The sequence below is a fragment of the Mastigoproctus giganteus genome, chromosome 13 (genome assembly GCF_048544385.1).
Source record: "Mastigoproctus giganteus isolate SK-2022 chromosome 13, ASM4854438v1, whole genome shotgun sequence".
In the NCBI taxonomy this organism is placed as follows: domain Eukaryota; kingdom Metazoa; phylum Arthropoda; class Arachnida; order Uropygi; family Thelyphonidae; genus Mastigoproctus; species Mastigoproctus giganteus.
The window spans coordinates 86590778-86617731 of NC_143587.1; the positions used below are offsets into that span (position 1 = coordinate 86590778).

The 26954-nt window shown below is 35.6% G+C and overlaps 1 protein-coding gene across 5 annotated transcripts in view; it reads left to right on the forward strand.

The window, feature by feature from the left end:
* Positions 1–26954, forward strand: part of Upf2 (UPF2 regulator of nonsense mediated mRNA decay) — a 695457-nt gene that overhangs the window by 262693 nt on the left and 405810 nt on the right. For all 5 annotated transcript variants that reach the window (XR_016547840.1, XR_016547841.1, XM_090387842.1 and 2 more), the window contains exons 16-18: positions 3439–3503; positions 10811–10897; positions 11105–11180. Coding sequence is in view for 3 of the 5 variants with exons in the window: in XM_090387842.1 (XP_090243968.1) it covers positions 3439–3503; positions 10811–10897; positions 11105–11180 (228 nt within the window). In the remaining 2 variants the exon portion in view is untranslated. The remainder of the gene's footprint in view (positions 1–3438; positions 3504–10810; positions 10898–11104; positions 11181–26954) is intronic.

Genomic DNA, 26954 nt, shown 5'->3' on the forward strand with positions numbered 1-26954 from the left:
GGGCAGTCTTGTCTAGCCAGTCATAATTGTATATTATGACACAGTAACTGGATGTAAAAAATAATTTTGACCTATACTTAGATTTCAGAAAAACTTTTTGAAATGTAACACTGTTACATTTCATCAGCGATCACCAAGGGAGACATACTGCAGATCCACTGCCGACACACCATTTGACAATCTGAACCCGGTTCCCTTTAAATCCCCAGGCAGTGGGGGGGGAAGCTTCTGTCTCCCTCTCCTCTTTCCTCTGGCTGGGCCGGCCCCACTGACATTCTAGGGTCATCTTCCCTATTGCCCCCATATTTCTATCTGTCCCCCCCATCCTTCAGTCTCTTACCCTACTCCAACTTATCAAACCTACTGTGTATGCACCTTACCTAAACCTAACTTTAAATAGTGACTAAATTTAACTCTACGCCTTAACTTAAACTCTATTTTGGTTTTAATTTAACTTCCAAAGCTTAACTCTTTATATATATACACTGGCATTCAAAGAAAGTGCATCACCTAGGAATTTCACATTTCTAACCCTTTTTTGCGATGGTATGTTACATTAATAACTATTAGCATCACAAATAGAAATATAAACAAAAGATATTTATTAATAGTTAAGGCAAAGCTATGTAATATTTGACAGGTGCTCTCAAAATATTCCAAAATGAGCATTTGCAACCTTTATACAACAGTTTTGGTAAACACGACTATTATGGCTGAAATGTTATCAGAATTTGCTTTAGTTTATCATTTTAAATGGAAAACAAAATGAAAAGTTCACCAGGTGCAAACTAATGTTTAGTTGAACAGCAGCACACCATTGAGGCATTGACGAGATCAATTTCTGAAGATAATCAACTGATATTTTGTGGTTCCAAATACGAATTATGATTTCCTGAAGTTCACGAAGGGTCTTTGGCTTCTTTCTGGCAACTACAGATTCCACACAATGCCAACAGTTCTTTATAGGATTCAGGTCTGTGCTGTTTCGTGGCCAACTAAGAGTTGTAATGGACCGTTCTTCCAACCATTTTTTCACCTGTAACAAATGTAAACACATTACTTTACTGTTGAACCCCTAATGCAGACATGAAGCTAAAGTAACTACAGAAGTGCCTTCTTACACTTTTCACTCGATGACAAGGAGCAGAGTCGTCCTGAAAGATGCAATTACTTGCCAGGTTGAAATGGTCTCTAATTGGTAACAATTTGCCTTCCAATATAGCCAGGTATCCATTGGCATTTACGGAACCTTTTATAAACTGCAGTTGGCCTACTCCACGATACAAAATGCATCCCCCATATCATTTAGCTGGTACGGAATTTCACTGTAAACACCATACAGTCTGGATGGTATTCTTCACAATGTATACCGCAAATCGTTTGTCTCCCCTCACAGCCATTCTGGTGAAGTTTTAAAAATGTGCTTGACAGCAGGATCATTTTTATAAACAGAAATTTGACTCAGCATTTCTGAAGTTTCAAAATCTACAAATGTATCTTTTCTCAAAGTAATCATAATCATTTGATATCTAACAAACAGAGAAAGTCATAGGTAATACAGCCATAAGATAAATAAACAATCCTGTGGCTGTATTTTAATATTAAATATGTACAGCAATACCTTCATAGCACTGATAACTGTTCCGAAACTGTTCCACATTATGAGAAACCATGCTGATTGAGGTATAATTGTAATAGGTTTTAATTGAATGTGTATCAGAGAAACAGTCTATAAACAAATTATAATAAACCTATAAACAATTTGTGCTTGATAGCCAATTAAAAGGATTTGAAATAAAAATTATTGCAAAAATTTTATTAATGAAAAGGTAACATCATGAGGCTTTATTGTTTATTTAGGTATTTCAATAATAAAGTCTGATGAAGTCTCGAGTCCATGACCACCAAATACGAAGGATGCGGAAAGGTCAGGGAATGACCACCGCATATCCCCGAAGCAATATCGCCTTAGTTGCTAATGCTCCTAAAAACCAAATAACAAACAAACAAATCAGCATACGGCATAAGTCTTTGTAGGATTGAATCCCATCTTGTAAAATTTTTTGTATCTTGATGCTACATTCAACGTTCGGATCTCCATTCATAATCCCCTGATAGGCCATATCAATCCCCCCCACCCCGAAAAACTTACTCCAAATTCTTTTATTGAAAATTCTTTTGGTGCTACTTCAGTGTAATCCACTTAAAAATTGTTTTTCTCTTCTTCATGTGCAGTTTGCTCATCAATTTCAAGGAGAGTTGCATCGTCTAAGTCATTTGCATGTAAGTCAGTGCAGTCACGTACATTGGCAATGTCCAAAGTTTCGAACCCAAGCAATTTCCAATCTTCACAATAATTGTCTGAATTTGTGATTCAAAACCAGCAAAATCATTTGCTAAATGGGACAAAACATGCTGCCAAACAGAATGCATGTTGTTGGCAGTGATTTCTAACCAGATGCAGATATATTTTCGATCGTATTTAAAGGGATAAAAAATAAATTGTGAAATGAAAAGTTTGAAAAGCTATCACATCTTCTTGTCAAGATGGAATTAAGAATACTGAACACTTGCACATTGCCACTGATTGCCTGAGGGGGAGCTATTGGTGCATGTGAGACAATAGAGTTGGCACCACAGCATATATGTACGCATACATAGACTACAACAATTCAGTATATATGTCGAGTATGTAGACTATTGAATGAGTTTTGATATGTACAGTAAATTTGGCTTAAACGTAATTGAAAACCATGTTATAGTGAAACTCATGCTGTTTTTTTTTTTTTTTTTTATGTGAACCCCAAACATGAGAGGTATTAGAACCTATAGTACTTAGTACCGTGTTTGAAGCCGTGCTAAGCAAGGTATTGCTGTATTTATCAGCGAAAATTTAATTTCTAGTGTGATGTAGACTTTACAAAAATCTCCTGCCTTTTCCAAAAAATCTGTTTTCCTTCTGTTATGTAGAAATCCTGCCTGTATATATTTTACATTATGCTGCATTAATTGGAACAAAATTCTAGAAAGCACTTACAAAAGTACACCAAGGTGTGCTCAGTTTGTCTTATCTCCTCTATAGACAATGCTTTCAAAAAATACATTATCGTAAAGTAGTTTAAATTTTTCATATAACTAGGAGATTCGTCTGCTGAGAGCTCTTGTTGTCTGGAATCACAAGGCCTAGGTGAATGAGGTCTTCTTATATTTCAGTTAAGATGTCAGCAGTGCCCAGTTGTAGTTTCTATCTACAGCCTCCAAAGTCGTGTAGTTTAATTATAAATATCATGTAACTCAATAAAATGCATTTTTCTAATTTTTAAACAACTGTGTAAAATTCTAGCTAGTTAGGTGGTTAAGCAAATTTAGACATAATTAGTAATTAGATAATTATTATTTTTTATTATATTTCATTTATAATTTTTGTGTTTTCATTAGAGCATCTTTCTCAAGATTCAGATTCTGCAACTCTAGATGTCCATAATAGGTTTAAAGATGGAGAAGTAAGTTTATTCTGTTAATAATTATACTTTTTATCACCATCAAACTGAACAGCCATTTTATTAGGTAGACCCACCTAATAATCAGTAGGTTCCATCTTTAGCCCTCAGAACATTTCAAACTCAGTTGCTTTTCACAGTTGTTGCAAATTGGATGATGTGCGTGCGTGCGCATGCTCCAAACTGTGTGTGTGTGTGTGTGCGTGTGCGTGTGTGCGTGCGTGTGTGCATGCTCCAAACTGAATGGGGAAGCCACCACAGTAGATCAGAGTCACTCTCATGTTCCTGTAAAATTCTGGCCTTGAGACATGTTTTATTATTCTGTTGGAAGAACTCATTTGCACATAGATATGCTACAGCCTTAAGGGCAGCACCTGGTTGGAAACAATTTCCAAATAAACTGTGGAATCCAAATGTTGCTCCACTGTTATCTGGGAGGGTGGGGGAAATGTACACCATGAAAACATTTCCCACACTATTACAACACTAGCACCAGCTAAACAAAATGGGCCTTTGCTGTTTTCACCATATTCTTGTCATAGTAAAATAGTAGAAACCAGGATTCATCAGGCTAGTGTCTGCTATTTTTTTACTTTTCGAATTCTCTACTGTTTAGTGTTGGTGTTCCTGAGCCCACTGTAATCATACATTCTGTTTTTTGCTAACAGGAGTAGAACCCATTTTGGTCATCAACTGTTATATCCTGAGTTATGCATTCTGAAATGCCTCATTTGTTACTTCTGTTGTACTGGATTATTATTTGACTGACTGTAGCCTTTCTGTTATCCTTCACAAGTCTTATCAGCCTCAGTTGGCCTCTCTTATCAACGAGCCGTTTCCAACCATAGGATCACCATTGCCTCTATGTTATTTGATTGTTGGTACACCTGATACACAGTCATGCATGAAAAACCCAATAGGGTTGAGTTTCTGAGATACTCACAACAGCATGTCTGGTGACAACTACCTTGCCAAAAACAAAGTCACCTAAATTTTTCATCATGCTTATTCTTACACTGAATTTGCACACATACAGCATTCCTACTTATCTGTCCACCTGCTTAATATTGCATGGTATGAACACTTCTCTCGTCTTCTCAACCTCCAACCCAAGCACAGTACTAAATACTGTGGGTTCTAATACCTCTCGTGTTTGGGGTTTTCATAAAAAAAAAAAAAAAAAAAAGTGATGCTGTTACAGAAGGAGTGCGCCATTTCATGAAAATTGTAAATGTACTTAATAAAGTTGCCACTCGGCGTATGTCTGTACAAATTTGTATTCACAGGTTGGTTTTCATTTGTATGGGCTGAAAAGCCAGGAATAACTCACACAAATAAAACCCTACTCTGCCTGAGATTGTCTAACTAAAGTCCTGAGGTGGCCTTTAGAAATTCTTCTAATCAGTGACAGAACTCAAATCCGAATCCTCTCCAAATGAGAAAGTGGCAAAACTACTATTCTGTGAAGGCCTAAAAGTGTACAGTGCACTCCTGTTCAGAATAGCACAAAGTAATACATATAGGCATAAATGATGACGTGACACTACTGTTAATAGTGCTCTGTATACAAGGTGTTTCAAAAATGATGGTCAATAATTTAAAGGTGAAAAGTACAAACTAAAATAAGCAAAAAAAAGTCCTAGTGAACATCGGGCCACAAATGAACCGTTTTGGATATAATGCACATTTTCTGTTAAGATCTGCCACTGCCTATGGGAGCACTCTGGGAGGGTATAGTCTGTATTGCTGAAACCTTGTACACGCTGAATATCGTAGGGGTACAATAATTGGCGATGTAAAATTCTCCTCACACTTCTATGACTCACTACACACTCTTGCATAGTAACCCTTGTCAAAATTCCTGGATTTTGTTCTATTCTTTCTAACACGGTTTCCTCAACATCAGGTGTTATGCTTCTGGGCTTACCTGCTCGAAGCGCCCATGTTCTGTAAGGCGTTGATGTACCCTGATGAATGTGCACCTCTTGGGCTGCCTTCAGCGGGGAAATGCTACTTGGTACAAACGTGCAGCCTTGAGTGCACTGCCATTGGCTTTACCATACATGAAGTGCATGTCTGCATACTCTCTACTACTGTAACCTCTTTCCATGTTGACTATCCTTTGACAGGTACCAGTATGCCTGCTACATCTCAAAGCATTGAGAAAGGGGAAAAGGGAGAGAATGAGCATAACCTAACCTAAACACAAACAAGTTAGTGGTTGATCCCAGCTCTGTACAGTTCACCTTGTCAGCACTGGATCCCATCTATAAATGTGCAGTATTTTGAAAATGATTCATTTAAGGACCCATGTTTATGCTTTTTTTGTATGTTGTAGTCTGTACAGTTCACCTTTAAATTATTGACCATCACTTTTGAAACACCCTGTATATACGAGAGGCTTTGATTATGTAACTAGGCCATCCCTTGTTGCCTGTTTAGTAGTGTAATGCAGTTGGTTTCTCTGTAAAAAATTTCACAATATGGAAGTGAAAGTTTGCTTTTTAAGAATTCAAAAAAAGTAAACCAAAAATATAAATCCCAATGAATTGATTAACCCTTTTCATATCATGAAGAAGGTGAACAGTTTTGTGAGTTTTAAAAAATGAGCAAAAATGTATATTTGTTTAAAAAGATATATCTGAAAAATTGTAAATATACTGGTATCATACCTTTCAAACTTTAAACACATCTCAATTCAAGTTTAGGACTTTTATTCAATATATAAGTCAGCCTTAAAATTTTAAATGATTTTTTAGTGCTTCAAAAATTGACTTCTGTTTTGGGATATACATCTAAGAACCAAATATTTAAAAGAACACAGCACTGCATACTAGAGAAAAATATATTTTAATGAAATATTTTTGATTAACTTACAGTAATAACGAGTTAATCTAACAGTATGCCACATGTTTTGGGGTGTATTTTGATCTCTTCCTCAGTGGCCTCAACTTCAATTATTAAAATATAATACACACGGTCAAATGTCATGGAACTATTTTGTTCAAGTGTTAATTATGGATCCATTTCCGTCCTAGTCAAGAATTTGTGTAGTGTGCAAATTCTGTTAATTCTTGTGAACCACATGGTGATAGCTATTATTGCACCAAATAGATCTCGTCTCTGAACCATTGTACTTATCAAATTCTCATTGTCAGAATGGCTTTCAGCCATTTGAACAGTAGGAATCTATAATTCTTGCAATGTAAATGCATTAAATTTTATGTATCCAATTTAATTATTAATTAAATTAATTCTTAGTTAGCATTGAATATTCTTTATTTACTTTCTTTATCTCTAGTCTTCTGTCAGCGAGTTTCTATTTGTTTCTCTACCCTCAAAGCATCTATACTGCTACAGTAACAATAGCTTTAAGAGCATTCCATAAAAAAAAAAGTAATGCAGGCTACTAATGAACATCAAAAACATGGATAAAACTGGTCAGTATTCATGTTCACTTTCAGTTCAACTTGTTTAACTCCATGTTCATTAACCTAATTTTTGTTCATTTCTCTCTCTCTGTTACTCCTCCCCACATGTCTGAAATTTGCAATTTACAGAAATTTAAGTACAGTGTGAAAAGTTTTCTTGGATCAGCATCATTCCTGTGGAGTGTTTTCATTACTTCATTGAGTCCATGTCATGATGAATTCAATACTGTTTTTAGGACTGGAAGGGAGACCTATTAAGGAAGGCGTATTTTATAAAGAAGGCAGTGATGTGCCTAAAACCAACAACAACAACAAATACACCTATTTGCGTGTGCATGCTTTCTGTACATTAATGTTTAGATTATCAGGAACCAATACATACAATTATATCTTGTCCAGAAACCTTTCATCCTCATCCATCTTTGCTTTAAACCATTTGGAAAACTCAACTCAGCAGTTGGGTCATCTTCATTCATATTGTGTAACAATTTTGCCATGTAAGATTTCCATTTACTTGGGATCTGCACAATCATGATGATCCTGCAAATTTCTGCAACACCACATCAGAACCCATGCAGGTGGTAGATGACTTTCATCAACCGGTGAAATACCACCACTTTGCTTATTGGAGGCTTGAAGTGGTGAAATTCATGTTTAGTCTCTAGAGCAAAGTTTCCGGCATCCCCCCTCCCCCATACTTCTCCTTCAACCCATTCATGGTACTATAGGTTTTGATACCTTTTGTGTTTGGGGTTTTCATAAAAAAAAAAAAAAAAAAATTAATAGGTTTTCCTTATCATTGCTTGCACAAATTTTGCATAGTACCACTGTGGTTGCAGGCTTACACAGTAGCAAAATGGTTCACAGTAGATGTAAATGTATGTCATGAATATGGAGAGAGAGCCCACAAACCATAATGATGACTACTACTTTTGTATGGTGGATATATCAGACTTTAAAAATCTGCGGATAAAAATCCAGTAGTATATATCCCAATATACTGCCCTCTGAAGATCTAATTCCTAAATCTGTTTTCCAGAGAAGGGTCTTCAGAATTGGATGATGAATATGGAATATGTTGAATAGGATAATTGAGATTACACCTCAGAAGCTTGTTCAGGTAAGGTCCATGTTTCTCTAATCAGCAAGAATTGGATGACTTGGGTCTAAAAAAGTCCAGTTGCAGAGTCCATGGCATCTTGTTTAAATGAGTAGTATCTACTTGATCCCAGTTGCAAAACTGATCTTCCAAAAGGTGTAAAAATTACAACTACAAAAAAAGAGAAAGGCATGTCACTTATGCACATTTTTATACCGTTGCAGAATCCCTGTGCTTCTGTTTTGATTTGGTTGGTCTTTGTGAAGAAGTTGCTATCAGTATTAGTCATAATCCAGATGAGTGGAATATTTTCATAGATTGTTTAAGAAAAAATTTGAAAGCTGTGTTGCTTCACAGTGGGAATGTATATCCATCAATTCCTGTTGCACAGGAATCAACATTCATGTTAATGAATATTAGTATAAATGTGATATCTCTGGGACTTCAAGATTTTGGAGTTCCTTTTTTGTTTGCAAGATGGTTTTTACTAAGTTCTCTTGCTTACTCTTCCTCTTGGACATTAGATCAACACAACCCTGTTGTGTTGATCAGTGGTCTCCCAAGATTGAGTTGCAGTCTGGAACATGTGGGTGCATGCGTACGCACATGCATGCACCCACATGCTCCAGACTACAACTAATCCCTTGAAAAAAATGGCTTTGCTTCCACCACTCCATATCAAGCAGCGACAGGTCAAACAATTTGTTAAAGCATTAGATTGTCAAGGTGACAACTGAAGTTTAACATTGATAAATGCAAAGTACTGCATATGGGTAGCAATAACCGAAGAGAAACGTACCAACTGTGTGGTACTACACTCAGGGAAGTGGAAAGACCTGGGGGTAATTGTGCAATCAAATATGAAGTTTGCTGAGCAGTGCAGGTGTGCTGCCAGGGCAAGTCATGGAGTGTTGTCAATGATATATAGGAATTTTGCTAGCAGGGACAGGGAGGTGATTATCCCGTTATACAAGGCAGTGGTCAGGCCACACCTAGAGTACTGTGTACAGGTCTGGAGGCCTCATTTTAGGATGGATGTAGAGTTGCTAGAACAAGTACAAAGAAGGGCAACAAGATTGGTGAGGGGAACAAAGGGGTGCTCTTACCAAGAAACGCTTAAGTTCTGCAACTTGCAGTGCCTGGAGAGTAGGCACCTGCGAGGTGATCTGATTGAGGTGTATAAGGCCTTGAATGGGTTGAGCAAGCTGAATGTTTATGGGATTCTTCCTCTTGCTCAGACTAAGAACCTCAGGGGACAGTTTCAAATTGAGGAAAGATAGTTGTAGAATAGATGTGCGGAATTTGCCTTTAGCCAGCGGGTAGTTGATTGGTGGAACAGGCTTCCATCTTTTGTTGTGGAAGGTAATAGCCTAAATAAATTTAAGGCTGAGTTGGACAGGCATTTGGAACGAATGGAGGGGTAAAATGGAAGGGGTTTTTTTTTTTTTTTTTTTTGGCTGATGCTGCATAAGCTTGCTTTCTTGCATCGTATGCCTCTACTAATGCTAATGTATGTGTTATAATCTTTATGTTTAATGTGTACTAGTAACTTATTGTTGACATCTTATAAACTGGAAATGTATAATATTGGCTGCAGGATAGCAGCTGCCAGTCCTACCTTTGGTTTCAATGAAATCCATCTTGTTCAATAGACAGATTTGTTTCTAACACAATGGTATGTGACTCCATTCTCTTTCATCCAGAACCATCTGAATGTGAGCTCTTGGTATAAGTGGAGGAAAGATATTGTATATCAGACTATCAGAATCTGAAGAAATTGCAAAATTACATGCAAAAATGATTACAGAAGTGAGAGCCAACAGTTGTTCTCTGGCTGCCATATATTTTATCTTGACAAAATGCTTCCATTCTATGTGGAAATCGCTGACAATTACTTGCAAGAGTTTTTCTGTCATTTTTTTATTGCATTCCTTATTATTATTTCTTATTCCATACAATCATGCCAGAAAGTAATGTAACATAACTTTAAGGCTGTTTATTTGTAAATGGAGACTACAATTTAAAACATTTACCAGACCTTTTCATTTCCCCATTTCTTGTAAATATATCAATCCATTCTGTATAATCCCTATAACTTTCTGATGTTTTGATGAACTTCATATATTTCTTATTTACCACAACGCAGTCATATGATGACGATTATGAAGTTTTTCCCTTAAAGTTACTAGTGGGTAGTCTGTCACATCAGCAAGAGCCAGGAACTTTCTCCTTAGCTCATGATAGTCTGAAGATAGGATTCGGCAAGGTTTCTGAGCCATCACCAGTGTACAACTTAATGTGTATAGGTATTTGACTACTAAACTTGTAGAAAACTTCACATGATGTGGGTGGGTACGTATGCTTGCATTTTCTTTCATAACTGCTTTCACTGAACAAATATGTAACATCCTTTCCAAACTACATGCGTTACTAGGTTTTGAGGTTTTAATTTTCATTTCTTCATAGTCTGATAAACGGAAATATTTGTGTCTTGGGAATTAGTTTTAATAGTGTTTCATCTTCATATTCAACTATATTTAAAACAATTTACACTATATAATACAAAGTTTCATGCCATTCATTATCCTGTTTGTCAGTATTGATAAATACGAAAGTCAGCTTAATTATGACTGACAGCTGTTCCACTTTTATAAAGAGAATAAATCTTTTTATTTAAAAAAAAAGAAAGAAAATTTACTTCTTTATTCTACTCAATTTATCTAATACTGTTATGTTTGGTTTGGTTTGGTTAATTTAATTACCTAAAACTATGCTTTTAGTTAGAAGGAGGCACTTCTATGTGGGAGGATGATGATACACGAAGTTTTTATGAGAATTTGCCGGATTTAAAAGCTTTTATTCCTGGTGTAAGTATTACCTGAGCTTATTATGATTTGAATTGTCATAAATTTTTATTTTTAAAAAAAATTTGGAAATGTTTTAAAAATATTGAACAAATATAGCATTGTTGTTATGTAATATAAGTGAAAATAATGAAAATTTTTAGTTTTGTAATCCTTATTTTCATATGGGGAAAAAAAAAAAGTTCATTATTTATTATGTTTTCTCATCAGATACTTTTCAAGGATAGTGTCCAAACAAGTACTCAGAACCAACCAGTGGATACAGCAGAAATAACATTGGAAGAAGGTATATACTTTGTGTGTTATTCCAATTAAGTTAAAAAAAAAAAAAGTAATGTGAAATGACATTAAATAGGAACACAGTCCTGTGAAATTATTCACTTTTTAAGAAATTTCGTGAATCCTCACTTCAATTCTCGTCAGACAACAGACAACATCCCCTAAACCAGGTATTAGTCCCTATGGGACCTAGTGACATATCTGCCTTAGTCTGATGGTATTTACCGTCAGTTGAAATATTTTCACAGTAAAGTAGAGTGCCAGGATTTTCCTCACCATCTCCTTCCACCAGCCTGGTGAGCATGTCAGATTGGTAGAAGGTTATCTAAATCTTGTAATAACTGAGTGCAAAGTGGAGAAGAAATTGTTGAAGTTAAACATAAGAAAGGCACCTGGGGTGGATTGAAGTTAAACATAAGAAAGGCACCTGGGCACCTCCTTTAATATAACTATCCAGTTATATTAAAGGAGGAAGTTAGTTGTCTTAGTTAATATAATATTTGCAGAGCATTATTGTGTTGGTTGTCTTTAATCAAAATATTTGGAACTAAAATCACTTCATTTCTTTCAGCACAGTGTCATGAGAATGATCATTAATTATTTTATCCTTACATCACCTTTGGTGCAAATCGTTAAACTGAAAGTTATTTTTTAAGTCATTGCTAATAATACGTATCAATATTTATTATGCATAAAGATTACTTTTTTTCTCCTTTTCTTTTTTGATAACATTTGTTAGAATAGTTAGCCACTGAATTAAAGATTAATAATATGATAGCTAATAAAGTTAGGCTTACAGTGGCAATTCTGAATTTATATAGCGGTGCTCCTTACTTTGAAAATAACAAATAGGAAACACTGTCGATCTATGTTGGTTTTTATATGCATAGGAATGCTGAGACTTGCATCCCCTGACAACTGATGCCATAATACAGGGTGTCCACAAATGATTACCCTGATTACATTTCGTTACAAAGATTTTATTACTGTTGGGAGGTTAACAAAATTTAACCAAATTGTACACTGATATTAAAAGTTAATCAATACAATGATGTATTGATTAAGTTTACTGCTGTTGCCGCTAGTAGTGCTGTCACATCTATTAATTCAAGATGCCGCCTGTACAAGAGAAAGCTCAGCGTGTTTGGTTAGCTTAAACAAAATCTCCCGTGACTGTGCAGAGAATGTTTAGAGCCGAGGACAGTAGAAATCTTCCAGATGTAAAGTTTATTAAATCGTGGATGGAAAAGTTTTTGGCAACTGGGTCAGTTGAGAAAGGGAAAAGCATTGGCAGACCGTCCGTTTCCAAAGAAACAGTGGGTGCAATTCAAGATGCTTTTACGCAATCACTTAGCATTAGTAGAGGCATTTGATGCAAGAAAGCAAGCTTATGCAGCATCAGCCAAAAAAAAAAAAAAAACCACTTCCACTTCACCCCTCTGTTCATTCAAAATACCTGTCCAGCTGAGCCTTAAACTTATTTAGGCTATCAACCTCTATCACAAGGGATAGGAGTCTGTTCCACCAACCAACCACCCACTGGCTAAAGGCAAATTTCCGCACGTCTATTCTACATCTGTCTTTCCTCAATTTGAATTTATGCCCTCTCAGGTGATTTTTCTGAGCTAGAGGAAGAATCCCATCAGCATTGAGCATGCTTAAACCATTCAAGGCTTTATACACCTCTATCAGATCACCTCGCTAGTGCCTAGTCTCCAGACACTGTAATTTGCAAAACTTAAGCCTTTCTTCGTAAGAGCACCCCTTTGTTCCATTCACTAATCTTGTTACCCTTCTCTGTACTCGTTCCAGCAGCTCTACATCCTTCTTGAAATGAGGCCTCCAGACCTCAGCATCATCAGCTATTATGGCATTCATAGCGTCATATCTGGTAGGCCAAAGCAATTCATTCATTTCCTTCTCTTGTTAACATAAGCAAATAATTCTGTGCTACTTTTCTTTGCATTCTTAGCCAAAGGCTTCTTAATCTACCTTAGCTTGCATGTATCCCTTAGTAACTTGATCACAAACTAGTTTATACTGGTTATAGATTTTTGTGTTCTCCCCATAATTTATAATCATTAATAATCTCATGCATTGTTCTTCTCTGCTACTAGTGTCATCAGTTCATCCGACATTTGTTTAGGTCTAAGCCTCGAATAATATCTCTTAGTTGGTATATAATGCTTAATAGCTTCTGTGAATACTTCCTTGAACTTAATTGGTCCCACTGAAAGGAATTTAAAAGTCCTAGATCATTGTTTTCAGTCATCTCTAATTCCGTTTCCTTTACCCTTGATAGTAGTTATATCTCTAAGAAATCCCACATCAGTTGATTATGATTATTGCCACCTAGTGGTTCCTTTATCTGGAGGAACCACTAGGTGGCAGTGATCATAACCAACTGATATGGGATTTCTTGGAGATATCTGCTGATAATAAAGTCACTGCTGATAATCAAGATGATCAGGAACATTACTTTCTTTTGTTGCTTCTCTAACTTGCTGGTATAGAAAACAGTCATCCAATAAATCCAGAAAAGGCTGAATGATTAACCAATCCACAAGTTGCAATTAATATCTGGAGTTTAAAATCCCCCAAAATATATTCTGATTTACTAGCAAACTGTCTGTACAGTTGTTCATTAAACTCATTATGCCTACAACATGCTCCTACTCTCCTTTCTGTTTTAGTTTGATAAGGTAACTGATGCAAGGAAGTAGACTTTTTTCTGCATCTGCTGGGAAAAAAAAAAAAAATTCTGTTATATAATAACGTACCTATCCAGTGTCTCTTTGAACTTTACCAAAATATCTATCTACCTTAACCGCTGTAGCAAGCATTTCATTCGAGTGATCTCTGCAACTCAATGCCTGTAAGTAAACTTCTTGAGATCCAGCCTTTATTTACTCCCTATGATTTTATATATATAAATCCTAGTTCTTGTTTCTCCTACCACTGAAAATGTACCTCCTTATTCCTTGTTTGCTGTACCTTTCAGGGCCTTTCAATTTGATAATAGGAATGGCTGAATCTACTAAGGGGGTGTGGTTGTGGGATTGAACATGTGTTGCTAATTCGGTATTGGACTGTCCCGTCCTAAAGCTATTGTAGTGGTAGTAAGCATCGTGTGTTTGATATTTTGGTAGAACCGTATTTTGTGGTGGTGCTACCAATGTGGCAGGCGTTACAGTTATCTTGACATTTTATTAAGTAGATGATATTATTCATGTCACTAATGTGGTAATTTTGTGTATCTTTATATGAGTTGAATAATGAACCTAGTTTATTGTAAGATGAGAATGTAAGGGTGATATCAGTACTTTTGAATAAACGGCGAAATTGGTTGGCAAAATTACTATGGTAAGGGAGGATAATACGTGGATTATTATTGGACATGCGTTTGGGTGGGTTGTTGATATTATTTTGGACTGTGATAATAGTTTGTTTGATTAATTGAATAGGATATTTCCTAGATATGAATTTACTTGTAAGATATTGTAGTTCATTATTAAGGTCATAATGTGTGGAACTGTATTTTATAGCATTGTAAATTTGATTATAAAGGACTGCTTTTTTTTGTGTTGAGGGGGTGATGTGATTCAAAGTGTAAGTATTTGCCCATGTGAGTATTTTTTCTGAAAATTCTTGTTCCTAGTTTTGTATCGCTTCTGTATATAGTGAGGTTTAGGAAATTAATTTGTTCCTTTTCTTCCAATTTCAGGGTATATTTTAATCTATAATGCATGGAATTAAATTTAATGAGAAGATCATTTATTATGGATTTGTGCCCTATTAAGAGGATATCGTCAGTGTATCATATAAATAATTTAATATCCGGGGGGGGGGGTATGGTTGTAATATATGGTTTTCTACGGAGGCTAGGTAAATTTCAGATGGGGGGGGGGGCTGAGATTCCTAATCCCATAGGTAGGCCGTAGGTTTGCTGGTAAATCTGATTAAGAAATCGGAAGTATCTGGCATCTAATAGAAAGGTTGTGAGCTCTAGTATGCTATTAATTGAAAGGGAAGTGCGATTCGATAAGGTTTTGTCGTCTGTTAAGAAATTGCGTAAGTTTTGTAATGTGGACGGCAAATGTACATTAGTGTACAATGAGACTACATCAAAAGATGCTGGGATAATAACCAATAACCAATGATGATAGAATTTATTTTTTCAAAGAGGTTTGGGAGGTATTGTTTACTTTAAATTTCAAAAATCTGGTGAGGGGGGAGATAATTTTGACCAGGAAGGAAGATAAATTAGTGAAAGCTGATTTGCTGAAGGATATTATGGATCTTAGTGGGTGATTGGGTTTATGGAGTTTGGTAATACCAAACATATGCGGTAGAATATTGTTACGGTTACCAATCTGTTGAAGGGTGTATAAATTAATTTCATTGTTGGATCTTAATTTCCTTAAAATGATGTCAAGCTTATTTTTATGTTTGGAAATAGTATATGTGTTATCCAGTTTGTATGTATCTGAATCAGAGAGTATAGATTCGATTTTTTCTATATATGTGCTTTTGTTTATTATTACTATGGAATCACCTTTGTCAGCTTTCTGGACGATAATATTTGGATTGTTACGTATTTTTCGTAAGTCCATTAACTGTTGTTTGTTTGTTTGTTTTTTTTTTTTTTTTTTTTTTTCAAATCAGCTTTCACTAATTTGCATCCCACACATTTTTCTTCTCTGCCACGAGCCTCATTAGTTCATCTGCATCCATTTAGGTCTAAATCTTAAACAGTATTTCTTAGTTGGTATGAAAAGCCTAGTAGCTTCCAAGATTAATTCCTTGAAGGCTTCCCATTAAGAATTCACTGTTTTAAGCATCATCAGTTGATCCCCCCCCTATAGAATTTAAAAATTGAGACCACTGTAGTCTCAGACAGTTTTTATCTGCCATAGGCTTCTGTGTCACCTTTACGAAAACAAAAACCCTTCCCTTTACCCTTGATGGTAGTTACATCTTTAAGTAATTCGAACATCAGTACACTGTCATCACTGTCACCTAGTGATGACAGTGTACAAATTCTTAATGCATGAATAACCACTGCAGATAATCAGATCAAGAGTATTACTCTCTGTGGTTGCTCCTCGAACATGTTGCCGTAGAAAACAATCCTCCAATAGAATCATTGGGCCTATAATACACTCCTCTCATTTTTCCTTTCCCCGTGCTTGTGTTACACCAAACTGACTCAACATTGCACTGTCTACCCATATCAACTAGATGCACTTCCTTAGATTTTGTGTTCCTTAACTAACAGCATAACCCCTCCTCCCTTTCTACCCTGTCTGTCCTTTCTGAACACATTGTACTCCCCAAATTCCAATTTTCCACTGCTTATATCTGTGTGACACTATGTCTCTGATATTCCAACAATATTTGCCTTTGATGTCTTGATCACACATCAGATTTATTTACTATACTTCTAGCATTGGTTTACATGTAAGTATACATGCACTTGGTCTTACTTTTAGTTACCCTAACACAGCCCACGTATTTACCTGTTCAATGACTCCCAGCAGCTCTTGAAATCCCCAGCAACCTGCTCTCCAGGCTGCTCATTACAATAGAAGCAGTGCAAGAATCATTTTTGCCTCTGTTTGCTGCTACTTTTGATCTTTTAGTCTGTGAATCCCCCCCAAGCTATCAGTTTTCTGGTAGCTTGGGGGGGGGATTCACATTGTATCCCATCCCTGTAGAAGCAGTCTCTCCTATTAGCAAGCACAGACCACGCTGAAAAACTTCTACCCCTATGAGCCTTGCTCAGTCTCTCCAGGGCCCAATTGATTGACAAGGCTCTCATCATGTACTCCCTCCTATCATGTCTGGGTAGAATTGTAGACACTTTCAAATTTAACCTTAACTCACGAATTTTTTTTCAACATTGACATATACTTACTTGTTAAGTAAGTCTGCAGATCTCCTACTCTTAATGTCATTAGTGCCAACGTGTACAAAACATCACCCTTTTTTTGCTATTAAAAGATGATATCTGCTCTGCAAAGTAATCAACTTTTGCTCCTGACAGCTATATCCTGGCCCTTTTCCACCAGTAGTCACCGACAATATCTAGCTCCCGTGGGACCAGCGTATTCTGCCTTGAAGATTGCTGCTGTGTTGCCTGATGCACAGGAGTGAGCTCTTGCATTGAGTTGGGCAGCCAACTCTTGATGGGTCTCCCAGTTTATTGCCTTCAAGGGCATATACCCTACACCTCAGACTGTCATAGATTCCCATCAGAATGCTGAGTTGGCACCTAATTTCTTCACAGTCTCTGCACCACCCTACACACAAAGACATCCTCCTTGGCTAGATCATGTCCTTTTCTAGACAGGTCTGCAAACATTTCACATTTCGCACATTTTTTTAGAACTGTGATGCTTTGGAGAATCACCCCTTCAGTTTTCCCCCGAGCCACAGTACTACAGCTACTTTTTTCTCGTTGCTTTGCTGCTCTAGTCTGGTTCATGATTCCGTTTAAGTACAATTTAATTAACAATGAAATTTAATAAGATTAATGAATTTTTAATTGATTAATTGATAAAACTAAACTAAGCTAACAGATTTCTAATACAGTGCTACGTATTTTCCTATCTAGTTTTATGTTAAACTTTACACTATCAAGTTCAGGATATTTGTTACACTACTCCGTATTGTATAACAATGGCGGCAAGTTACAAACGTTAAAATCTACAGACACTAAGTATTGACTTTCAAAATCGCTATCTAAATTCAAAATAAACCAAGGTGCTTGACTAGGACTATAAAGCTACTTCTAGAAAATAATTTAATATAACAATTAAATCAATAAAATGGCTAAATATAAATAAAAACTTAGCGTTCTCCAGAGCTGCAAAATCTTGTCCAACTCGTGGATACCCTTGTACCACTACTTTACCACTTACCTAAATTACTTTTTTTATTTCTGTGTGTATTCAAAATGACTTTGAAGAATAAATTATTTCAGCACTGCAAAACTCCCTTTCATGCTTTCTACCTCTTTTTTGCTAAAAGTAAGGAAGGTTCTGTTGCCTCTATAGTGTATTGCCTTTTAGCCACATATCAGAAGTACCAAGTTAAAAATTGACGGTTAAGTTTGTTTTTTAAATAATTTTTATGACTTTTAACACTACCCTTAACAGAATTAAATTTAAACAAAAAACTGATTTAAAAGGTCATCATCAGAGAATTAACTGCTGTTAAGAGTCAATTGATTTTGAGTTACATGAGAATTTTACCTTAAAGTTTGTTAGATAGCATAGGATTTTTAAAAAATATATATAATAACTGAAAGTAACTTTGTTACATTTCATGAAATAAAGGTTGCCTTTAAGATTTTTGTTTTAGATTAAAGAATTTTTTAAAGAAACTATTGCTGTTTAGCGTTCTCCAGAGCTGCAAAATCTTGTCCAACTCGTGGATACCCTTGTACCACTACTTTACCACTTACCTAAATTACTTTTTTTATTTCTGTGTGTATTCAAAATGACTTTGAAGAATAAATTATTTCAGCACTGCAAAACTCCCTTTCATGCTTTCTACCTCTTTTTTGCTAAAAGTAAGGAAGGTTCTGTTGCCTCTATAGTGTATTGCCTTTTAGCCACATATCAGAAGTACCAAGTTAAAAATTGACGGTTAAGTTTGTTTTTTAAATAATTTTTATGACTTTTAACACTACCCTTAACAGAATTAAATTTAAACAAAAAACTGATTTAAAAGGTCATCATCAGAGAATTAACTGCTGTTAAGAGTCAATTGATTTTGAGTTACATGAGAATTTTACCTTAAAGTTTGTTAGATAGCATAGGATTTTTAAAAAATATATATAATAACTGAAAGTAACTTTGTTACATTTCATGAAATAAAGGTTGCCTTTAAGATTTTTGTTTTAGATTAAAGAATTTTTTAAAGAAACTATTGCTGTTTATTCAAATGCATGCCATTTCTCATTTTAAGTAAATTATGTACTTCCTTGGGTGGTGTAAGATAAAAATATTTATATATATAATAACTAGAAGTAACCTAGTTACTTTTCATAACATTAACTTTAAGTTAACTTTATTTTAGTAATAAAGAAGACTATACACAAACAGCACTTTGGGCAGGCAAGGTGGATGATACTGGCAAAGTTGACAAGAAAACTAAAGAAAAAATAATGATGGTAGGGCGTAATTGCATATAAGAAAAACATAGGTTCAGTGTACAGGTCTGATATGATACTGCATTCATTAGCGTGTGGACAAATCTGTAAAGTGACAAAAAAAAATTTTTTTTTTACATTATTGCAGATATGTGCTTACTAAATATCCATTCTGTTTGTGAAGAGCAGCAGTAAAAATATTCCTGTTGTAAAATTTAAGTTATCCATAACAACAACTTTTAGATACAGCTATTATGTAAAGGGAAGAAATGGTAGATGAAAATCAAATGAAAACCTTCTAGGACTAACTGAATGTCATTTTTCTTGCTAATGTGCCTATTACCCCACACAAGAAAAATGCAATGAGATACTGCTATGTTTGTATGCATGCCTATTAAAAGAGGACAAAAGAACAGAAGAGAATCAAGATGTATGTGTTGTGAATGCGATGTGGGATTGTGCATTGATCCCTGCTTCAAATTGTACCACACTACAAATTTTTGACTGTAATTTATTGTTTTAAGTTACTATTCCGGTATAGTTGTGCTATATCAGCAGTAAAATATTTCTTTTTTTTGGCATTTTATTGCATTTTCAGAAAAGCCAACTTTTTTCAAAAATAACAGGCTACAGGATTAGTAACTTGGAAAATAACTCAGTACTAAAGAGTTAAATCATTTTGAAGCAAAATGTGTGGTTGTTATCATTAACCACCCATCCTACTATTAAATCATCAGCAAACTTTGACATTTTCCCCTGCATTTCCTCATCAGTGTTTTAACCCATAATCAGTCACTCAAAGTCAGCTCAACTCCATGCTACTAACAGCATTTTGTGGGGTTTATTGTTAGGGGCTTCAGCTGAAACCCCTAATACTTGTTGAAAATGTTTTCTTTGAATTGTTCACAGAAAAAATTCTAGAAATGTCTCTTAATTATTGCATAATTAGTAAAACTTCATGATGCAGTTCAACCTAATTATACACACGTTTTGAGAGCAAAGTTTCCGGCATCCCCTCCCCCCATACTTCTCCTTCAACCCATGCACGGTACTAAGTACTATAGGTTTTGATACTTTTCGTGTTTGGGGTTTTCAATAAAAAAAAAAAAAAAAAAAAAAAAGAATGACATGTCATGAAGAGATATTTATAGTAATTTTGCTTTACTTCCGTGTGCTTTCCTCCAGTTGGTAATGCTCTCTGGCTTCATGACATTGATGCATCATCTGGAATTAAACTGCATATGCAAGCACTCACATTTCATGCAGCGAGCACTGCTGTTAGTGATGCGCTCTCAAATCAAAGCTTAGGCTGAAGGGCAGAGTTTTTAAATTTGCATTTGCTCTTCAGTAGGTCTAAAGTGAGTTTTAATTTTTTAAAAATTAATAAAAATATATGTTTTTAATATGGGACATGGATTTTTCACAGTTATGTTCAGAAAAGATTAAAATTATAGGCAACATCAAATAAATAAACAATTTTGAATTATTTTTTTGCCAATTTTTCATATTTTCGTGAGCACAGAGGAATTTCACATTTTAGCAACAATGGACACTGCAACCAATACAGGGTTAAGGATGATAAGAAACGGTGGCTCTATGAGATCATCATAATAATTAACTAGATTGGTTCATGCAAGCCAAGAAATGGTATTAAGGATACTATTTCTATCAAGAGTCCCGTATTGTATCCTCAACACAGCAATGGTGGTACAGGACATGACAGGTGCCTCTCAGAAATAACGCTCACATGTTACCCTTTAATTAATGATTAAAAATCTGAAATTTTTTTTAATAGTTTTTGTAAATTAAATTCTGGTACCTGTGAGGTGCCAGCATTTAATTCACAAAAACTAGTGTTTATTACAAAATTTGGTGTGCTTACAGCATGCTGGTAAGCATGCCAGATTGGAAAGAAATTTTGAAAATGGAAGTGAATAAAAGTACCTGATACCTACATATTTTTACATATAATAAGCTGATATATATGAACATAAAGTAAAGTGCAGCCATTATCAACCCACTGCAGGATGGAAGCCTCCTCAACAATTCATGCTGAGGGAAATGGACCATAACTGCCACGCTGGTCCAGTGCGGGTTGGCAGATATATGAACATATGAGTGTTTAAAATTTTTTTGCATTTAAAAGTTTTTTTCAGCAGGAAAAATGGACAAGATTAAATTCATATTTGTATTTTTTATCTGAAACATTTTTTTTTTAATTTTCAACAGAATTATTTTCTTATTTATGTAAAAAATACATATTTAATTATTTAATTTTTTTATTAAAAAATTAAAGGTTATATACATCAGTATTACAATCCATTTAATAAAGATGGAATATTGGTAATGTCAAAGCTGAATTTGAATAAACATAAAATGTTTTTAAAAAATAAAAAACCAAATTGGCACTTGTCCTGCCCCTGCTCTCTTTACAATTCTATTTTGTGCCACCACCGCCGGGTTAATCAAACTCACTGTGGTCCTTTAATTGCCTGTCAGATCTTTTGCACCTCCTTTGTGGTTCCGGGAGAGATTAGTGCTTCTCCAATTGATGCTTCCCCAGAGACAATGATGATCTCATTAACATCGCCACAGGGTAATGCACTCACTTGCACACTTTTTTAGTATAACAGCAACTTCAATAGTTTTTCCATATATTCTCCAAGAGTGATATGTCACTTAATTTACAGCATTTATCTGACTCCTTGTCACTGATCCATCATGGTTTCGAATGGTCTTTTATCTGGATAGTGGCCCTCCGTGGGCAGGAGCGGCAGTGCGTAGCACATGCTTCTTGCTTAGACCGGGATTCGAGCCCATGACCACCAAATACGGAGGACGCGGAAAGGTCAGGGAATGACCACCGCATATCCCCGGAGCAATAAGGCCTTAGTTGCTAATGCTCCTAAAAACCAAACAACAACATATCTGTATTGCAATTCAACTCATCTGCCACTTCTGCTGGGCTTTCTATAACTTTTCCAGTTCAATCAAGAGCCTATCTGATTCAGTCTCCTTTTTTTTGTATTTACTTATGAAAGGAACTCTTTCTTTTCATTTATAGTGTTCTTTTCTATGATTTCTTGTACTCAGCTTTTGCACATCTTATCATCAGTAGTTTTGTTTTATATATGTTTTGTTTTAAGTTACTGTCTTATGAAGTGGTACCACCTTTCCTTGACTATATAATTCAGTTGTTAAATAACATATCAGCAAAGGGAATCCTCGAAGGGACTTCATCCTTCACTGATTTTTCCTCTTGTGTTGCACCATAGGGCTCTCCTTTGGGCCCTCTACTGTTGTATGATTTGTAAAATAATAAGAGAAGTTTACCTCAATATAGTACGTAGAACGCTTCCATGTGATACTCTCCAGAAATTAAAACGAAAAAATCGAAAATCTTACATTAGAGTAACAAATAATTAAAAATCAATTTAACACAACTAAAAAACAATTTAACGCAATTAAAAATAAGAAAATTAATTAAAAGAATTTAACGAAAAAATTGCAAAACGATTTTCCTTCCTCAAATAATATCTGATGTGTATTCAACATTTACATTCGTATATAATGTGGTAACATCTAGTGAGAATAAATTGTAATTTTCGCCAAGTCTACAAGTCCTTAAGGTTATTAAATAATGTACCGTAGCTCTTAATCCCAAATTGTATCGCCTGTCTAAAGTGTTTTATAATGCTATATACATTTGTGGCCAATGCTGAGTTTCTGTAGGAAACAATAGGCCGAATAGGAAATCCAGTCTTGTGTAATTTTACCTGACTGAAAAGTGCCGGAATATTGTATGTTTTGGCCTTGACCACCAAATACGGAGCTCATAACTGAGCTATAGTAATGTAGTCGTTTTTTCGATATGTGGTTAACGTTTTATTGTATTGATTGACCAAATTGGTAAATAGTGCCGGCTCTACTTCAAGATAAGTGGAGGTATCTGAAACAACTGAATCTAATATATTAATATAATCAGGTTTATCAAGTATTGCCACTGTATTTCCTTTATCTGCCCTATGTATAATAATGTCTTTATTTTCCGAAGTTCATGTAAAGCTGAACCGTCACATGTATTCAATTTAGGAAGTCGAGTTTCTTTTATGTTATTCACCACTTGGTTAACTTGTTGAATAAATAAATCTTTTTGTGGAACATTACGAAGTCCAAATTCAGTATCAATTGTGCACTGTTTTTTAGGTAGTTTTCGAGGTGGTAAATTGTAATTTAATCCTTGGGATAAAAGTGAAATCTGGTTCTGCGATAGCATATACGAGAAAGATTTGTAACCTGTTGATGTGTCGGTTCGATGAATGCTGGGTGAGGGGGTGTTCGCAAACTAGCTGACGTATTCTGTGGTAACATGTTGTGTGGGGGGGTCATCACCCAACTTCTATGCACTTGGTCGCAAGCCTATGACAATGTGTTAGAATGCAAATGACGATACATTATTTAATAACCTTAAGGACTGTAGACCTTGCGAAAATGGAAATTTATTCTCACTAGATGTTACTTCATTATATATACGAATGTAAACATTAAATACATATTAGATATTATTTATCATGATCTTTGTCCATTGGCTCATATAAATAGTATTGTTTCGAAAGCTTTTTTTGTCTTCTTGATCTCATTGTATGTGCTACTTCAGTTTTCAATTAGTGTGGCTGCTGTTGTGACCCTTTTCAGTCAACTGATTTTACCTGTCATTGACTGTTTTGCCATTGTTTATTTCCATCCCAAAAATATATTTCAGGCATACTGTGAAATGCATTCAAATCAGCTTTATTTGTCCCAAATTATGCTCTACGAAACAGGTTTTGTTTAATTCCTCTTTTTATGTGTGAGAGTAAATTTTTTTTTATTGGTTGAGGGAGCATTTTACTGCTGGTATGTGGATATCAATTCTGTAAGATCTTTACAATACAAGTGATTTGGAATTGTCCAAAATATCAGTGTGTTAAATTTATTTACTGTGATCAGTATCATCATTCAGAACAGTATAAAGAATCTCACATAATGCAGCCAAAATAAACTGTTAGTTAGAGTAGTGCATGCCCTGTTACATTTCAATTGCTGAATATTGTAAGGTCTGTTGATACTTTAAAAAAAAAAATCTTGGTTCACATTTTGTTTATTTATTTATTTTCATAGAGGCACAAGTTTGAACAAAACACTATAATGTCCACCCCCTTTAAACCAACATGTACCCATTTCCTTTTAATAAAGGAGATACAGAGGTCATCTCTGAGCCAGCCATGATCAAGTGTTTGGCATGCATTTAAAGTTCTGCATGTAACCTGTTTGAATTTCTGTGATGTTGCATTTGTCCGGTGGCCCTACTGATTGTTCCAAAGTGTAAAAAGAATTTTTTTTTTTTTTTTTTATGTTTAGCTTCATGAATTCTATCATGTACAGTTGGACCTCTATATAACAAAATTACTTGTTCTCTTGAAAAATTCGTCATATGGAAATATGGCCTCTTCGGTAATGAAGAATTCAACATTCACAAATGTAGTAAAAGATGGAAAATAAATCAGAAATAAGTGGGAATCAGTAAATTTCCTAGCATTTTAAAGCAATTAATTTATCAATACTCTCGAGAAATGATGCACACATTATATATATATATATATATATATATATTTTTTTTTTTTTTATGTAAACCCCAAACACGAGAATTATTAGAACCTATAGTACTTAGTACTGTACTTGGGTTGGGGATTGAGAAGACGAAAGAAGATATTTGTTGACATTGGACTTGAACTTCTGTAGACTAATTTTCAGGAAATACGTACGAAGGAAGGTTGTTCCAGAAAACAGAAGTTGAATGGATAAACGAGGAAGATGAAAAGTTGGTTCTGTGGGTTTGTAGTTGGACAGTAATTGGATGTTGGCTGGTGGTAGCACATGTTCGGGCTGTTTCGAAAGAGAGAGGCAGGAATTGTAGAAGCCGATTCAGAAGAACGGTGCCCATGGAAGTATCTGTAGAAGAGGCATGCAGCAGAAACAGTACGTCTATGAGACAGTGAGTGGAGAGACTCTGTTACAGATGAATCATCAATTAATATAACTGCCATCTTCTGAATGGACTCAAGAAGCCTGAGAGAGGTTTTGGGGGCATCACCCCCAGATGTGGGAACAATATTCCATGGCAGGGCGGATTTGCGATTTATACAGAGTGAGCAGCTGTTTGGAAGAAAAGTAATGCCGAAAGTGAAAGAGAAAACCAAGTTTTTTAAATGCAAAGGAAGCAATATTTGTAATATGCTCGTACCAAGAGAGAGATTAGAAGTCAGGGTAATCCCCAAAAGAGATATATCATTTTGCCTAGAAATCGGAGTGTCACTAAAGATAAGCATAGGAGCAGAAGAATCCTTTTTGCGAGATATAAGACAAGACTGAGTTTTAGAAGGGTTGAAATCAACTAAGTTGTCTTTGTCCCACTGGAGAATTACCTGAAGATCGGCATTTAAGGAATTGGTAGCAGATTTTCGAGAAGTTGAAGCTGATTGAACAGGGCAAGGTTTCTCAAAATGGAAAGTGGAATGCAATGTGCTATCATTGGCAAAACTATGGATAGGATTTCCAGTCAATGGAAGAAGGTCATTAATATACAAGAGGAAAAGAGTGGGGGAAAGAACTGAACCTTGGGGGACACCGGCATTAGTGAAGTTAGAAGACAGAGAGCCATCTACCATCACCCTCAGTGAGCAATCAGAGAGAAAACTAGATAACCAATAACTAACAACAGTTGGCAAACCATAAGATGGAAGCTTGTTTAGAAGATCTTTATGCCAAACACGATCGAAAGCCTTTGAGATGGCAAGAGCAACTACTTGTGTTTCACCGAACCTTTCCATTGAATTAGTCCATAAATGGGTAACATAAGCCAGAACATCACCAGTGGATCAACACTGACGGAATCCATACTGGCGATCGTTGAGCAGACGGAAGGTTTCTAGGTAGTTTAAGAGTTGGCAGTTAATTGGTTTCTCCATTACTCTAGAAAGAATAGAAGTAATTGCAATGGGATGATAATTGGATGGGAGGGATTTGTCACCCTTTTTAGGAACTGGCTGGATATGAGCAAATTTCCAAGCAGAAGGAAAAATACCTTTGGAATAAGAAAGTGAAAAAAGACGGCAAAGAATAGGAGTAGGTTCAGGAGCACAGGTTTTGAGAACAAGTAGAGAAATACCATCGGGACCTGGAGCTTTCTTAGTATCAAGATTCGTCAAAATCCTTCGAACATCCTTTTGACGGATGACCACAGGAGGCATTGAATGGAGCATGGTGGGAGGTGTTTTACCAAGATCATTAATACATGAGTTGGAAGAAAAATGGGATGCTAGCAGGTCAGCTTTATCCTTGGCTGAAGTGACAACAGAACCATCTGGTTTGGACAGAGGTGGGAGCAGAGATGGGCAAACATTGCAGCCATGGGACACTAATTGGATGGGAGGAGAGCTTTGGCAAGAGACCAGAATGCTCTGCTACCATTAGGGAAATAAGCAAGTTTTCTACTCTTAGCCTGTTCAAACTCTAGTTTGGACTGATTAATAACTGCTTTACAGTTGTTGCGAGCTTTGGTAGGCAGAAAATAGTATTAGGACA